Raw genomic sequence first — 18,946 nt, 5'->3', positions numbered from 1 at the left:
GGCTGAGAAATGCAGACGCCTGGGGCGGGATTGGCGGGTGTGGCGGGGGATTGGCGGGCAGCTCCGCCTGTGGCCCAAGGTCTGTATCCACTAGGGAAGCCAGCTGGGCTTCCCAGTTGGGTGGGGACTTGGAGAACTTTTATGTCTAGCTGGAGGATTGTATATGCACCAATCAGCACTCTGTTTCTAGCTAATCTGGTGGGGACTTGGAGAACTTTTACGTCTACCTAAAGGACTGTAAATGCACCAATCAGTGCTCTGCATCTAGCTCAAGGTTTATAAATGCACCAATCAGTGCTCTGTGTCCAGCTAATCTGGTGGGGACTTGGAGAACTTTTGTGTCTAGCTCAAGGTTTGTAAACACACCAATCAGCACCCTATCAAAACAGACTAATCAGCTCTCTGTAAAATGGGCCAATCAGCTCTCTGTAAAATGGACCAATCAGCAGGATGTGGGTGGGGTCCGAGAAGGGAATAAAAGCAGGCTTCACAGAGGCAGTGGGCTGCCCAGCATGCCATCATTTTGAGAGATGACAATGTGCTAGCAGACCTCGCTCGCTCTCAGCGCCTCGGCGACCTCGGTGTCCACACTTGAGGAGCCCTTCAGCCCGCCGCTGCACTGTGATAGTCTCTCTCTGGGCTGGCCCAGGCCAGAGCCGGCTCCCTCTGCTTGCAGGGAGGTGTGGAGGGAGAGGCGCTGGCGGGAACCGGGGCTGCGGGTTGCGGCGCTTACCGGCCAGTGTGAGTTCTGGGTGGGCGCGGGCTCGGTGGGCCCCGCACCCCACTCGGAGCAGCTGGGAAGGGCAGGAAGGGCAACCTGCACTGGTAACCTTTAGTGGTGGGGGAGGATTGTTCTTTTGTTTTTTGCAATAAATCTTGCAGCTGCTGAGTCTTTAGGCTCCCCACTGCCTTTATGAGCTATAAATGTCACTGCGAAGGTCTGCAATCTCACTCTTGAGGCCAGCAAGACCTGGAACCTACGAAGGAGAATGAACAATTCCAGACGGGAGGAACGAATGATTACATACACGCTGACTTTAAGAGCTGTAACACTAACGGGAAGGTCTGTAGCTTCACACTTGAAGCCAGCCAGACCACTAAACCCCTCCAGAAGGAAAAAAGTCCCAACACGTCAGAACATCAGAAGGAATAAATTCCGGACACACTATGTTTAAGAACTGTAACACTCAGGAGCACGAGGGTCCGTGGCTTCGTTCTTGAAGTCAGTGACACCAGGAACCCACCAGTTCCGGACACAATTTCAGAGAAAGACAAACAGACTCTTCAGCTGGTGTATGGGAGAGAACGACTTATTCGGATTCGGATGGAAAAAAACAGGTATTTTTCCTGTAGGAGATTACCATCATTTTATCAACATCTGAAAGAACCTTAAGAGCACCTGTTTCTAAAATATAAACAAACCCTGCTCGGGGTAACTAAGCATGCATAGTTTAGACAGCAGGTTAAGCATGGAAAACAAGGAGAACTAGGTTGAGAGAGTGAATAAAACCTGTTTATTTCTCCTAAATTATTCCAGGTTCATTGGGTATGATGGCCAGGCCGTCCATCTGTCATTGTTTTGTCCCTACGTTATTTCTCCATCCATTATAGTGCTTCCCACTTTTCCTATCCATAATTACCTGTGGGGTAATCTTTCTATTTTAATTCAAGTACCCATTTACTTTAGGTAGCAAAACATTAAGTCATAGTTATTTGGTGCATAAATTCTGTGCCTTTTTTTTTTAACTTTACAAATAATTTAGATAATAAAGTTGTAGACCTCAGACGATGAAGAGTGTGACTAAACATTCATTTTATTTTAAGTGAAAAGGGTTATACTGATGTGGGAATAAATGATACAAAACATTATTTGATAATATTTTTAATCTTAGAAAAGTCTAAACTACATCTCATGCTTTAACTTCTCTGGTCATTTAAAATAATTATTCATGTAGAGCCTGTTATAAAAACCTACACATGCGTGTTAATTTCATCATATTACACACAAAAAAATGCCTAAAGTCTAGCAAATGAACATCTTTGCCTAGGGCCACATGACAAGTTTGTGGTCGAATGAAAACTGAGTGATCAGAGAAGCCCTTCTCTAAGAAACTAAGTGCTCTGGAAAGATGACATACAGTGCTTATGACATGTCAAAATATAAACCAAGCCTGTGCCTAAACAACACACATCCCCTGGAGAATTAAGCAATTTTACAACAGCTATGTTAGTGACCTAAGGGCCGCATCAGAGAATGTATCAGTCTACTGAAGGAAGACTTGGGCAGTGAGTTCACCTCGCATTTCATAGAAAATAATGACTATCATATGTGTACTCCCTCAGCACCCAGCCACAAAGCTCCAAGCAGCTGCATTCACCCTTACCTTTTTTTCCTTATCATATCAAGAGACAAGATCTTTTTCCAAAATCCAAGGTTTGTCTCCATCTGAGTTCTACCTCGTGTCTTCAGAGACCTCTCTCAAATATACTCCCTTGCTTAAGTATTTATAATATTTATGTAAATTTTCATCTCTGCCTAGAAATATGTTCAAACCACGCCCGTATTTAAAAATCAATTTTAAAATATATTTTTCTAACCACTTTCTATTTATAGCATAACTGTATAAAGTCACAAAGTACCAACTCTACATCCACATCCTTGACTCAGCCCACTGCAATTTAGTCTCTACCAAAAGGCAATGAAACTCAAGGTTTCAACTACATATGTCTATAGTCTATATTGATTTCCCCGAGCTCTGCACTTATTTATCCAACTTCTCGTAACATATTTCCCTTGGCAATATCAAAGATAGCTCGACATGAAAGAAAAGTGAGTTAACTTGTTATCCATCTCCTGTAAATGTTTATTTTCTATCTGATCCCTGCCTCTGAGGATTCTACAGCCATTCCCCACCTGCTCAACTCCTGATCTTGAGACTATACTAATTATCATCCTCTCCTTTGCCTTCAACTTCCAATCAAATTATGTTATGTTCTGCTCACTATTTGCTTTTTGTTTTGAATTTCTTTATTTCTTCTAAAAAATATGGGAAACATCTGCAGAAAGTGCAGGTTTGTTACATAGGTATACGTGTGCCATGGTTTACTGCACCAACTGACCTGTCCTCTAAGTTTCCTCCCCTCACCCCCCCCACCCTGCAACAGGCCCTGGTGTGTGGTGGTCTCCTCTCTGTGTCCAGGTGTTCTGAGTGTTCAACTCCCACTTATGAGTGAGAACATGCGGTGTTTGGTTTTCTGTTCCTGTGTTAGTTTACTGAGGATGATGACTTCCAGCTTCATCCATGTCCATGCAAAGGACATGATCTCATTTGTTTTTATGGCTGCAGAGTATTCCATGGTGTATATGTACCACATTTTCTTTATCCAGTCTATCATAGATGGGCATTTGGTTGGTTCCATGTCTTTGCTATTGTAAATAGTGCTGCAATAAATATACATGTGCATGTGTATTTATAATGAAATGATTTATATTTGGGGGGATATATACCCACTAATGGCATTGCTGGGTCAAATGGTATTTCTGGTTCTAGATCATTGAGGAATAACCATACTGTCTTCCACAATGGTTGAACTAATTTAAATTCCCACCAACAGCGTAAAAGCTTTCCTATTCCTCCACAGCCTCTCCAGCATGTATTGTTTCTTGACTTTTTGTGACTGGCGTGAGATGGTATCTCATTGTGGTTTTGATTTGCATTTCTCTGATGATCAGTGATGTTGAGCTATTCATATCCTTTGCCCACTTTTTAATTGGGTTGTTTTTTTCCTTGTAAATTTGCTTAAATTCCTTGTAGATTCTGGATATTAGACCTTTGTCAGATGGGTAAACTGCAACATTTTTCTCCCATTCTGTAGGTTACCTGTTGACTGTATTGATAGTTTCTTTTGCTGTGCAGAAGCTCTTCAGTTTAATTAGATCCCATTTGTCAATTTTGGTTTTTGTTGCAATTGCTTTTGGCATTTTCATCATGAAGTCTTTGCCCATGCCTACGTCCTAAATTGTATTGCCTAGGTTTTCTTCTAGAGTTTTTATGGTTTTGAGTTTTACATTTAAGTCTTTAATCTGTCTTGGTTAATTTTCATATAAGGTGTAAGGAAGAAGTTGGATCCCAGAACAAACCAAAAACATGTTCTGAAATTGAGGCAGTAATTAGTAGCCTATCAACCAAAAAAACCCCAGGACCAGACAGATTCACAGCTGAATTCTACCTGAAATACAACGAGGAGATGGTACCATTCCTTCTGAAACTATTCCAAACAATTGAAAAGGAGGGACTCCTCCCTAACTCATTTTATGAACTAGCATCATCCTAATACCGTAACTGGGAAGATATACACACACACACACAAAGAAAATTTCAGGCCAATATCTCTGATGAACATTGATGCAAAAATCCTCAATAAAATACTGACAAACTGAATCCAGCAGCACATCAAAAAATTATCCACTATGATCAATCAGCTTCATCCCTGGGATGCGAGGCTCGTTAAACATATGCAAATCAATAAACATAATCCATAAACAGAACCAAAGACAAAAACCACAATTATCTCAATAGATGCAGAAAATGCCTTCAGTAAAATTCAACATCCCTTCATGTTAAAAACTCTCAATAAACTAGGTATTGATGGACCACATCTCAAAATAATAAGAGCTATTTATGACAAACCCACAGTCAGTATCATATTGAATGGGCCAAAGCTAGAAGCATTCCCTTTGAAAACCAGTACAAGACAAGGATACTCTCTCTCACCACTCCTATTGAACACAGTATTGGAAGTTCTGGACAGGGCAATCAGGCAAGAGAAAGAAATAAAGGGTATTCAAATAGGAAAAGGGGAAGTCAAATTATATCTGTTTGCGGATGACATGGCTTTATATTTAGAAAGCCCCATCGTCTTAGCCCCAAAACTTAGATAACCAGCTTCAGCAAAGTCTCAGGATGCGAAATCAATGTACAGAAATCACAAGCATTCCTTTACACCAACAATAGAAAAGCAGAGAGCCAAATCATGAATGAACTCCTATTCACAATTGCTAGAAAGAGAATAAAATACCTAGGAATACTGCTAACAAGGGATGTGAAAGACCTCTTCAAGGGGAAGTACAAACCACTGTTCAAGGAAATAGGACACAAACAAAGGGAAAAACATTCCATCTTCATGGACAGGAAGAATCAATATTGTGAAAATGGCCATACTGCTCAAAGTAGCATATAGATTTAATGTTATTCCCATCCAACTACCATTGACATTCTTCACAGAATTAGAAAAAACGACTTTAAATTTCATATGGAATCCAGGAAGACCCTGTATAGCCAAGACAATTCTAAGCAAAAAGAGCAAAGTTGGAGGCCTCACACCTCCTGACTTCAAACTATATTACAAGCCTACAATAATCAAAGCAGCATGCTACTGGTACCAAAACAGACATGTAGACAAATGGAACAGAACAGAGACTTCAAAAATAACACCACACATCTACAACCATCTGATCTTCGACAAACCTGACAAAAATAAGCAATGGGGAAAGGATCTCTTATTCAATAAATGGTGCTGGGAAAACTGGCTAGCCATATGCAGAAAACTATTTCTTAAATATATGCCAACTTCCACGTTTAGTGATATTCTCTTTAAAATTTTTGACACTCCTTGCCTAGACTATCAAAATGGCTTTCTAACTGGATTTTCCTACTTCCAACCTGGTCACTGTTAAACCCACCTTTCTTTCTACTATCAGAGTGATTTTCCTAAAATTAAAAGTTACATTAAATCCTTTAATTTTTTCACTTTACCATTAGAAGAAAGTCAAACTCCATAGCATGATGTCAAGTCTTTTATCATCTTGTCCTTGAATATATTTCCAACTTTAACTCTGCTGTCTGCCATCTCCCCATGACCAGCCATGTCAAAATACATTTGATTTGCCAAATACATCGTGCTTTTGAAGGACCATATGGCTTTATATATCTTCCCATTGCCTGCAAACCTGCTTCCCTCTGTTTTTTATCTAGCTAAATTATATTAAGGCTTCAAAGATTACTTAAGTATCATATTTCCACTGAAATCTTTGCCTATTGCCCACATCCTCCACCAGATCTGTTTTGTTTCCTTTTCTCAATGCTCCTAGAGATCCCTGTGTTGATCTCTTTCTGGCACTTTGCTAAAAAATGGTGGTGAGAACACTTAACATGAGATCTACTGTCTTAACAAAATATTAAATGCACAATACAATATTGTTAACTATATACCAATGTTGCACTGCAGATCTCTGGAACTTAATCATCATTTGTAACCAAAATTTTTACCCATTGAATGGCAACTGCATATTTACCCTTCTCCTCATCCTCTGGAAATCTTCATTCTACTTTCTGCTTCTATGAGTCTTACTTATTTAGATACTTCATATATGTTGAATCATGCAGTATTTGTCACTATGTGACTGGCTTATTTATTTCACTTAGCATAATGTCCTCAAGGTTTATACACATGTATTCACACTGTCATATATCACAGGACTTCTTTCTTTTTTATGATAATATTCCATTGCATGTACATACCACATAATATATTCATCAACTGGTGGAGATTTAGGCTGTTTCCATGTCTTGCCTATTGTGAATAGTGTTGTAATGAACATGAGAATGCTAACATCTCCTTGAAGTTCTGATTTCAATTCTTTTGGGTAAATACCCAGAAGTGGAATTGCTAGATTATATTGCAATGCTGCAGTAATTAAAACAGTATGGTACTGGCATAAAGACAGATATAGACCAATGTTACAGACTACAGAGCCCAGAAACAGATCTACACATATACAATGAACTGATCTTCAACAAGGATGCCAAGAAAACACAATGGGGAAAGGACAGTCTCTTCTACAAATGGCACTGGGAAAAGTGAATATTCGCATGCAAAAGAATGAGATTGACCTTTATCTTACACCATATGTTAATACAAAAATCAACTCTAAACATAAGATCTGAAACTGTAAAATTCCTAAAAGAAAACATAGGGGAAAATCTTCATGACATTGGTCTTGGCAATGCTCTCATGGATAAGACACCAAAAGTACAGGAAGTAAAAGTGAAAATAGACAAGTGGGACTACATCAAACTAAAAAGCTTCTGCAAAGCAAAGGAAATAATCAATAGAATAAAATGCCGTCCTAGTACTTTTTATACTACCTTGCATTTATTGCTTCTCTTCTCTTTCATCACAAACACACATTGTTTGCTAAACTGATGACTTGGCAAGCCAAATCCATGATATTCAGGATCAAAGCTGAAGAATAATTTTTCTGTTGGTGACTTTAACGGGTAGAAAGTGTGGGAAGAAGCAGGTTGGAAGGAAAAGAAAAAGAGAATTTAAGACGAACTTTTCAGGAAATTTCCCAGAATGTTATTAGATATCAAGAGATTACTCTTTGTTTGCTACAGGTCTCTGGTTTGGAGCAGCAAGTTTAATAATTCACAGTAAAATTAGCTCTTTCTATAATGGGGAACATATTTTCCTAAAGTCGAATAATTTTCTGGTTGGTCTTCAGGACAAGTGTTACAGGTAACCAAAGAAATGTTTACCTTAGCAATGTAGAGATGGTTCTAGCTTCTCTTCTTTAACCGTCTCCTCACAACCTAAATGTGCAATAAGAAGACTGGAGGCTGAACACATTGAAGAACAAAGTGATTGAAGCACCTTACCTGAGACAATATAAATATAAAATCAAAGAAGAAATGATGAACAGGAGGATGTAAAGCAGCACTGTGATCACCACGCCAAGAATGCCTGGCTGCATCGTTCTTACAAACATCCAGTAGAGCTTCGCGGCATCCGCCATAGGAGTCTCCTCATTATTTGTAAGCCACTGACAAAAGCAAACACAGATTTGAAAAACTAAGAATGGGAACACTGATCATCAAGTTAGGTGAAAGTAAATATACAAAGACTATGTGACCCTATAAATTGTTTTTGAAATAAGTCTTCTAGGTACTGAAGATTGCCAGCTCTTCTGGTATGCAAAGGAAAAGAAAAAAGGCTTGGTTTACCGGTTTTTCTCATCTTCCCTCTTAGCCTTTACATGCACACACTCGACATGCAATTCATAAAGTAAAAGCCATGTTTTATTTATGTACTATTAACTTCTGAATTTAATGAGCACAAGATGTGAAGAAATTAAATATGATGGTGAAAAGAGTCCCTTCTTTCTGAAGCAGATTTGATAGGAATTTAATTTGTGCTATGCATAAAAAAGATGGCTTATTTTAGAAACTTATAAAAAAGTTATCAGGCTACTTAATGTGAGTTTGAAAACCAAGTTTACATTAGATTAATTTAACAATAAGTCCTTATTTTAGACAAGTAAAGACATACACTACATTGGATTAGACATGAAAAACAATACTATGGGGTTTTTAAAAGTATATACATTTGTAAAGACCTAAGTATCATCATATGACAGCTTTGACTTTATAAAATATGGATGTTCTTTAATTATAAGTCTCTTGATATCAAGTGGAAGTAATATGCAATATAAATGTTAAGTAAGGTATCTTTTCTCCAAAGCAATAGAGAAGGAAGAATTTCTTTAGTTTTTAAACCGATGATTAAACTGATGATAAATGTTGAAAAGCCTTTTTTTTTTTTTTTTTTTCTTCTTTTTTTTGAGACGGAGTCTTGCTCTGTCGCCCAGGCTGGAGTGCAGTGGCCGGATCTCAGCTCACTGCAAGCTCCGCCTCCCGGGTTTACACCATTCTCCTGCCTCAGCCTCGCCAGTAGCTGGGACTACAGGCGCCTGCCACCTCGCCTGGCTAGTTTTTTGTGTTTTTTTAGTAGAGACGGGGTTTCACCACGTTAGTCAGGATGGTCTCGATCTCCTGATATCGTGATCCACCCGTCTCGGCCTCCCAAAGTGCTGGGATTACAGGCTTGAGCCACCGCGCCCGGCCGAAAAAGCCATTTTTTAAAAAAGCTTATCCAAATCACTCATGTGTAGATGAAAACAGAAACCTAAGCAGATTCATTTGTATTTTCCCTACACCAAAATATACTTTAGTGATTGGGCAGTGAGTAGAATTGAGATGTTCCAATTCTCAACTACTGCTTCTTTGAGCACCATCTCAAAACTTTTATTTCTATATTCTGTACTTGTTAACCAGACTGGTTAACAAGTACCTTGCAAAATTGTATGACTGCTGCCCGGACTTTTGGCAGTAGACTGTAAGAGTCATCATGCATCTCTCCTATTCTACATCATACCTTTCTGCTGTTTCTTAAAGGTAATGAAATAGACTTGAGATTCATTAATGAAACAAAAAATATATATATATATATTTGATAGTCACATAACCTAACCAATATATTCTAATTTTTTTATTCTAATTATTTCTTTGACCTACATATACTGAATGCCTATTATGTGTCATTAGGAACTGAAGATAAAAGAGTGAATACAATTAGACAAAAGCTCTACCCTCTTGCAGCTTACCTTTAGGTGAGAAGGGGGTACATGAATGATAGCAAGCATATATGCAAGATTAAAATAAGTAATTTATTGAATATGATATATCACAGGATGGTATTATGAAGAAAAATGTAAACCAGAAGAGGTATAGGAAAGATAGAAGAATATCACTAAAGATTGCTTCAGAATAGGTGTCACTAAAAAGATGGCCTCTAAGAAAAGACCTGAAGATATCAGAGAATGAGCCAGTGCCTCCCAAATGGTATTCATCACACACGGCCCATACTACATCTGTGTGTGTCTGTGTGTGTGTGTGTGTTGATTCTCCAACTAGATTGTAAATTCCAGCCTGGACTATCGGGGCAGTGGCTCTTACATCTTGTGTCATTCACAGAGCACAGCATCATCATTTCATTCTAATACTCTCATCTTTATTCTTTTTATGTTAAACATATAATATATAATATATGTATATATTTATATACATAATTTATGTATGTATTTTATATATATGTATGTTTCAAGGTTTATTCCCAGTTTCTTACTTGATCTTCCCAACAACACTCTAAAAAGAGTAAGGTAGGTGTTTTGTATTTGTAGATATTACTACTTTCTCATGATGCATATGAGGACATTGAAAAGCGAAGAGGTAAACTGGCCTATCCGACATCAAATAGATGACACATAGCAGAGCTGGGACCAGAACCCAGCTCTCTCTGACTCCAACTCTGTGGTCTTTCCGCTACTCTATGGTCACTTCTAATGGAGTGGTTGTGATTTGAATGTGTCTCCCAAAAGCATGTGTTGGAAACTTAATCCCAGTGCAACAGTGTTGGGAGGTAGAGCCTAACGGGAGGTGTTTAGGTCATGAAGGCTCCACCCTCATGAATGGATTAATGACAATTATAAAAGGGCTTGAGGCTGCAAGTTTGAATTCTTGCCATCTCTCATCCTCTCTTTGCTCTCCTGCCATGGGATGATACAGCAAGAAGCCCCTTGCATGTGGTTGACTGCCACGGGTACTACTTGAGACCGTCATTATGGCAGTTACTATTGTTACTGCTTGAGGCCGTCATTACAAGACTGAACGAAGGGATGAACATAGAAATGATAACAAAAAACAAAAGAAACTATTTTAAGGGAAGGCTAGCATGGAGGAGAAGAAGAGAGCTCCCTGCTTCTAGTGAGCAAAGACGGCCGCTGAGCATCTACAGCCCTTTGTGTTTATTGGGTAACAAGAGCAAGGAGGAGAAGGTAATATGATTGGTCAGTTGCTTAATTGATCAAGGGTTCATATTGTTACTGACAGGTTTCAATTATGCCTAATCATAAGAAACATTTGTGCAGCCTCCAACACTTTTAGGATGTCAGTTCCTCAATCTCAGACTTCCCAGACTCCATAACCATGAGCCAATAATTCCTGTTCATTATAAATTAACCAGTCTTAGGTATTTTATTATCGCAGCACAAAAGGGAATAAGATGTGGAGTCTCAAGAATCATTTGCTGAATGATAGTGTTTGCATCCTACCTTTCATTTTTGCTTACATGTTTTATTCTTATCTCACTGTTTATATTGAGGGCAGGAATTATGCCATATTTATTCTGAATCTTTTAAAACCTTGTGTAGAGAGTATATACTCAATAAATATGTGCTGATGGACTAAAACATTCAGTAGCACATCTTTCCTCTACTTTTTATCCAGATTAGGGCTCAGGCAGAGAAATAATTTATCCACTTAATGAAATTGTTGAGCATAGTATCATCAATGCATTGCCAACCTCTGAACCAACAAACTGAAGGACTAGCAAAGAATTACTAGCAACATCAACAGCCACTCAGCACTTCAGCCTCAAACCAATTCATCTGCCACACCTCCCCTTAGATCTCCATAAATGAAGTGAATTCAAGACAGAAAATACCAGTAAAATTAAGTAGCATCTCCCTGAGCTGAGTGACCTGGATCAAACCCAGAAGATACTCAGCTTCGTCCACTAAAAAGAAGTGCGGAAGGATCTGGAGGTATGAACTCAGGCAACCTGAGTCTCCCAAGTGACATTCAACCTATGATAACTGCAATCCTTGTGGAACAGTAGTTTTCAAGAATTAATGATCATCAGAATCACCTGGAAGGCTTGTTAATATACATAGTGATGGGCCCCTTCCCAATGTTTCTAGCTCAGTGAATTTGGTGCAGGGCCTAAGATTTTGCATTTCTGTTGAGTTCTCAGGTGATGTTAATGCTGTTGGTCCAGGGACCACACTTTGAGACCCATAGATTTAAATCAATACTTCTGAAGCTTTAGTATGTGGCCACGTCCAAGTGCATTTTTACAGGTTCCCAAAGGGTTTTAATGCTGTCTTTCTGTGGATTACAGACAGCTCTCGAGGTTTTAAAAGATAACAAAATTAGATGTCATCTGCAATAAAACCTGATGGATTCAAACTGCCCAATAATTTGTGCAAATTTGGAAAACAATTTAGCTTTTTTTTTTTTTTTTCAAGTGGAGAGAGAGAGAAGGGTGCTCTATACATCTGCTGGAATCCAAGGCAGCCTTTATCAGGTTCCAGGTCTATGAACTGGTTCTGAGATGGCCACGCTGGAGGTTACTTTCCTATAGATTACATCGGAGGTCCAGAGTAAATTAAGTTCTGCTCATTTTGTCAGCTGCCTTGGATACAGTGGTCTGGTCTCCTATTTATCTGCCTGAGGGAACTAACTGAAACAAGAAAAGTCCTTCCAAGATTGCTGCAGACATCCTTCTGAGGAGATCTCAGAGGACCACAGGGACAGCTGCTCATCCTCCCCAAATGGTTTCACGCGTGATGTGGCTGTAGGCTGAGCCCCGGCACCCTGTCTACTCAATATGCACATTAGGACTCTGGGAGAAATTGGAAATTGGTCCTCCCAGAATGCAGACAGCATTCCTCTCTACATCTCCTGCTCATCAATCCTTGATGCCACAGTCACCTTATTATCCTGGAGAATAAGAGAGGTAGGAATGTAGATGTTATCCAGCTGGCTGCAGCTCAGTTCACTGAGAATCAGAATGTGCTAATCAGCAGGGTGAAAAAAAATTAAAGATGGGGTAGGAAACACAGCCACTTCTAACTCAAAAGGCTCCCTCTTCTGCCATGTTGTCAAGGTGTTCAAAGGCATGGAGGCTTCACACAGTGGTCTGTCCTTCAAGAACTGAGGAGCGTTCCTTGGCACATGATTCTTTCACTAATCCCTAACAGTGGGACTAGAAACTAGATATACCAGTGGGCTTGAGGGGCACTGTTTTAGTTAATTTTAATAATGTTAAATGGTCTACATAGTTAGAGTCAACAATCACACTTGTCGGCAGGTTCTGGGCATTTCTGGCAAAGGTCATTTCCACTCAGGAATAAGCAGTCAGAATTCTCACATGAAATCTACAAAGACATTAGTGCACTTAAAGCTTTGAGAACTCCAGTCTTGTGAAGAGAGCCCAGCTATTCCCAGTGAGCAAAAGCCCAGCCTAGCAAGCAGGAAAATGAAAGGAAAGGCCTTCTCAGCAAAGTGTGTAGCACCTTGTTACTCACAGTGTGGTCCATGGAACTAGCATCATTGGCACCATCTAGGGGTCTATCAGTAATGAAGAATCCTAGGCTCTACCTGCTAACTCAGAATGTGCATTTTGTTTTATTTTTTTAAATATGATTTTATTTTTATAGATTTAGAGGCTGTAAGTGCAGATTTGTTACATGAATATGTTGTGCAGTAGTGAAGTCTGGGACTTTTCATGTAACCATCACCCAACTAGTATACACTGCACCCATTAGGTAATTTCTCATCCCTCATGCCAATTTCTCATCCCTCACGCCCCTTCCGTCCTCCTTCCTCCCACCTTTTTAAGTCTCTGATGTCTATTATTCCACTGTTTATGTTCATATGTACTCATTATTTAGCTCCCACATATAAGTGAGAACATGAATGTGCATTTTAATAAGATCCCCAGGGAACTTGAAAGCAAATCTTTCATCTACTTTTTATCCAGATTAGGGCTCAGGCAGAGAAATAGCATGCTAGGGCCTGAGACAGAGTGCGAAAAATGGTGACAGGCTCTGCTACTATAGCACCCAAAGTGGGAGATACCTTCATGGATGCAAATGTTCTAAAAGCACTTTGTTGACAAAAGAATCAATTTCAAACACAGTTAACAAGTAGAGTCCATCAAAACACCCATCTCTATGATTTGCTTAGTGTGGTGAATATAATCCAAACACATACATTCCAGTTATGAAACTTTCCTTTTTCTTGTTAAAAGGAGAAATATACCAAATGTGGAATATTATTTATACATTAAGATAATTTTATAAATAAACATTTGATCATATTGATTAATTTGTAGTATCTATATGCACCCTTGCTTGGAATGATATTTTATGGCCAGGTCTACAGTATAGAAATTTAGTTAAAATTCAGGTGTCTCTTCTTTTGCCTATTGAAATTGCTTAAAAATGTGATGACTCCAAGGTAAAGTGTTTCTTGACTTGAATTACTCCACTGTTTGCCAGTATCTTTAATTTTGTTTTGATGATTTAATCTAAGGCATTTGGTAATTTAAATGGAGCTTCAGTAAAGTTGCTAAATTGCAGGTCAGGGGTCACGGCAAGTAGGCAGGATAGGAAAGGATGATCCCCCATTGAGCCTTGCCTAGCCTTCCCCAGGAAAGGATGCCCAATTGAGCCCTGCCTATGCAGGAGCTTGCATCTTCCAACCTATGTTGCTATTCCTAGATCTTCTTAGTCGGCTCATCAGAGCTTTCCTATGCATCCATAATGTCCGTGGTCCTCCAACTGTGGTCCCTGATCAACAACTTCACTGTCATCTGTAAATGTGTTAGAAATGCAAGTTCTTGAGCTCTACTTCAGACCCACCAGAGAAAGAACTCTGGGGATAGGGCCCAGCAATCTGTTTTTACCATAGCCTACAATAGATTCTGATACAGAATAAGGTTTGAGAATCAGTACGTTTCAGTAACACTCTTTAGGAAATCCCACGCCTTGCGAATTCAAAGCAATAGATTTGGATATGGTAATAAATTTACACTAAGAGCCACATCATTTTTGCCTCAAATTATAGCCCCCAAATTCATTGGTAAATTAAATATTTTGGGGTAATCAAAAAATTGTCATCAGGGATAACATACATTTAATTTCACAAAGCAATATATTGACTGAAAGCTTGAAGTAGAGATTTTAACATGATAGAAGGAACATCATCCTCAGAATTCAGAAATCTGGGTCCTAGTGGTGGGTGCAGTGTGAACTGGCTATATGGCTTTAGATAAGTCATGTAATTCTGCATCTGGTTTCTCCCAGCTGCAAAGTGAGAAGAATACTTGCCCCATCAACTTACAGGATTGTCATAAATATGTAATCAAAGACATTGTGTGAAGATGCTTGAAAAATACAAGAGCACTCTTCAAATATTAGAATTATTATTACCATTATTTACATGTCATTATGTACCTTAATACATCATTCATAACTATGTAATCCTAGAAATGTATATTTTAGGGTGAAAATGCACCATGTCACTTCAATATCATCACAAAAGTCTAAATAAATGCCTATGTGTTACTTTTTAAAATACATTTATTACTTAGAAATGTTTAAAAAGCTTTCATTCTTGACTGTATTTATTGCAGAAGAGTACTACATCATAGTCAATAAATAACCTAACCAATTAAAGGAACTACTGTGCAATTACCTTTTTGCAAAATTTACCTATGAAAATCCTTAATATTAAAAAAGTTACCCAAAAAAAGTCACCAAAAGAATATAACAAAATAAAGCTTCTTTGTAATAAGGTTACAAATGTGACAGCTAGCTAGGATTTGATCTTCAACATGACTTCTGGCTTATTTTTCAAGTGTTTATTTATGAGAGTTAAAATTACACTTAAATTGATTATATTAGACATCCATGACTTTTTTATCAGAAGAAACTTAATTTCGATTTAAGATGAATATTGATTGTTCATTATGATTGAAACTTTCCATGTCAAATGATTCATGGACTAAAGCTAAATTCTATGTCAAGGACTCATATCCTGATTATTTCATTTGACTTACCCCCAGGAGAGTATCCACTATAAACACTGCCAATGGGTCTAGAACTGTCCATAGTCCCATGGTAATGATTAACTTTGACAAGACATCAGGGTAGGAGGCAAACAGTAGCTGACAGCCCCATCTGATCAAAACCAAAAGAAGTAGGATTGCATTCAGCATTAAAGGCCCCATCACAACCACAGGAAGCTCTTCTCCAATGTGAAGTGAGGAAGTTGGGTAGCGAAGCTCAACGGTGTGAAGAGAAAAATGGAATCTGTGGGAAAAGAAGGCAGTCGTATAAGGGCAAACAAGAGGAACTGTACAAAATACCAAGTGTACAAACCAATTTAAAGAACTCTGTGTTTTGTTTTCTTTTTCTTAAATACAGAAAACTGGACACTTAGTAGTACCCCCAATTTATTGCTAGAAGTTTTCATCTTTTCGCAGCCCCTCAACATGTTACTTCCCAGGAAAAGGTAAACTCTATCCTGTTTATTATTGTTTTAAGTGTCCTGTGCCACCATAGAAAGTATGTCAATTTGAGCCACTGAACAGAGCATTCTAAAGACTAAGAGCATTTCTGCAGTTCACACAGTACATTTTAGTAGGTTATTTAAAATGTGAAATATACCAGTGAACTTTCTACTGTGTCAATCTTTAACAGAAATCAGAACTACATGTAAATCTAATGCTCCTTTAGAGTTTCAGCATAACTGATTAATTTTACTCATGATTCTTGTAAGCAGAATCCCAGATACAACAAAAATGACACTGTCACCACTAACAACCAAAATATCATACTCCTTTGTTGTTCTAAAAGAGTCAACTAGACGCAGTTGAAGGACCTAACCCAATGATTAGATCCAATCTGAACCCAGTCATTCAAGCATCCTCGACCCAGGCTTTGCCACTGTCTTTCTGTGCAGTGAGACTTTATTTCACTTGAAGTCTTCTCTCCCCTGAATTTCAGCCTATGTAAAGCTGCTTCATAGTTAATCCTGCCTGTGCATTCTATTTACCTGCCATCTACTAAAAGGAGTTGTTTTACCCACTCCTTGACTTGTGCTTCAAAGAAAGTTTTATGCTTTGTTCTTATGCGAATATCAAATAAAGTAATGTACGTACATTTCTTTTTTCTTTCTTTCTTTTTTTTTGAAACAGAGTCTTGCTATGTCACCCAGGCTGGAGTGCAGTGGCGCAATCTTGGCTCACTGTAAGCTCTGCCTCCCGGGTTCATGCCATTCTCCTTCCTCAGCCTCCCAAGTATCTAGGACTATAGGTGCCTGCCACCATGCCCAGCTAATTTTTTTTGTTTTGTTTTGTTTTGTATTTTTAGGAGAGATGGGGTTTCACCATGTTAGCCAGGATGGTCTCGATCTCCTGACCTCGTATTCCACCCGCTTTGACCTCCCAAAGGGCTGGGATTACAGGCATGAGCCACCGTGCCCGGCCATGTACGTAAATATCTTAGCATAGTATCTGACACAGAGCGAGAGTGGAAGACATGCTCATTGTTGGTAGTGTTATTGCTACGGCTCACAGCTAAGATGTGACACAGAGCTACTGTATAACTCAAGCCTGCAGACTGAGACAATAGCCAGAAAAATATCCTTTGTAGCTTAGGTCCTCCATTGCTTAAGAAATTGGTTCAATGGGGCTGTCAGGATACATTTTGCAGTCTCATTTTATTAACAACTAATAAAGATAGGGCTTCCTTTCCTATTGAAGAATAAAAGAGTGAAAAGCAAACAACAACTAGGCCAAGCATATAACATTTGTTTTTCCTGCTTTGGAAACCTTAAAAAAAGGAAAGAGAAAGAAAGAAAGGAGGAACAAAGAGACTATCCATATAAAAATTCCTCCTTGAAAATGCAGTTTAGTATATACATATTTGCATATTCCATAATATATTCGGACCTTTATGATTTAATTTTCAAAGAATATCAATAACTATATATGTATGTACAAAGACAAATATGCATACATATTATTTTCATAAAGTCTTAAAGTTCTTTGCACTCTTCTTAATTGAAAATATACACACAACTTTATTTTTATCTGTACCATCTACATTTGAGAAAATGAATTTTACTCGTATTGATATCTATCTGTGTGTCTATCTACAGTGTCTTTGGAATCATGTTTATAAAGAGATAACCTTTAAAATGTCATCTTTTTCCAAAGGATAATGGCCCAGAAAGCTGCCTGGGCTTGAGTTTGGTAATTGTTTGAATTCAATCATTTTGCAGAAGAAGCAATCTTTGCTTCTCTGTGAATAGGTGATAAATCACACTTTTACTTCTAAAATACCTTCAACCTAAGTCACTATGATAAAATCAAAATAGAATAAAACATTGTTGCTAAATTCCTTTTTGGAACCTGCTCAGATATTAGGACATATTTGAATCTGCTAAATTTAAAATAAATATTGATGTACCAGTTATGTACTTATATATACAGGCCTATAAGGTGAGACTATAACTGTAATAGAAGTTCTTGCTCTTAGATAAAGACATTTTTGTCTTTTCAAATAATCTCTGCATTTTAGGTTGTACGGTAAATAGATGAGAGAGGTGTTTCGTATTTTTTGTCCTATCAAGATGAAAATACATTCCTTTGACTTTCAGAGGAAAGCACTCACTTTGTAACAGGAGTTGAAATGGCCTGGAGGAAAAGCCACTGGCCCAGGTAATGCAGGTAGAGCCTCAGGAACCAGAGAGAAACCCTTAGCAGGATAATGTACCAGAAGCCCTGGCTTTGCCATTGAGATAACTGAAGTTCTGAAGACATTGATACCAGCACAAAATGGAGATGCTTGAAGAAGTCTCCAGATCTACTGTCAGCAACTGAAGAACAGCTGCAAACAAAGAAACAGTAGATAAAATCTGTGCTTAGAGCACAACCAAAAGTAGGATATTTTGAGAATAACAGTGAAACACTGTGAAAGGAAAATTGATCAAAATTATTTCCAAATAAATACTTGGACTCAAAACTATTTATGTTCCTTTTAGCTATAGTGGATTGCTCACATTATAGGAGAACATAAAGTAACATGAATTAGGGAAATGCAAATCAAGACCACAATGAGATGCCACCCCACATCTGTGAAAATGCCTACTATAAACACACACACACATACACAATAATAAGTGTTTGCAAGGATGAGAAGAAATCAAAACCTTTGTGTACTATTAGCAGGAAAGTAAAAAGGTTCAACCGCTATGGAAAACAGTATGGTATGTCTTCAAAAAATTAAAAATAGAATTATCATATGATTCAGCAATTCCACCTTTGGATGTATATCCAAAAGAATTGAAAGCAGGGTCCAGAAGTGATATTTGTGTACCCATGATTATAGCAGAATTATTCGCAATAGGCAAGA

At 38.3% G+C, this 18,946-nt stretch overlaps 1 protein-coding gene across 1 annotated transcript in view; it reads right to left on the bottom strand.

The window, feature by feature from the left end:
* Positions 1–18,201: 18,201 nt before the first annotated feature.
* OFCC1 (orofacial cleft 1 candidate 1) overlaps positions 18,202–18,946 on the bottom strand; it is a 496,016-nt gene continuing 495,271 nt past the window's right edge. The window contains exon 10 of the mRNA XM_026446973.1: positions 18,202–18,421. Coding sequence (XP_026302758.1) covers positions 18,202–18,421 — 220 coding nt within the window. The remainder of the gene's footprint in view (positions 18,422–18,946) is intronic.

Source organism: Piliocolobus tephrosceles, chromosome 5 (genome assembly GCF_002776525.5).
Source record: "Piliocolobus tephrosceles isolate RC106 chromosome 5, ASM277652v3, whole genome shotgun sequence".
NCBI lineage: Eukaryota > Metazoa > Chordata > Mammalia > Primates > Cercopithecidae > Piliocolobus > Piliocolobus tephrosceles.
The sequence above is the reverse complement of the archived record's forward strand: the minus strand, read 5'-3'. Positions and strand labels throughout refer to the sequence as shown.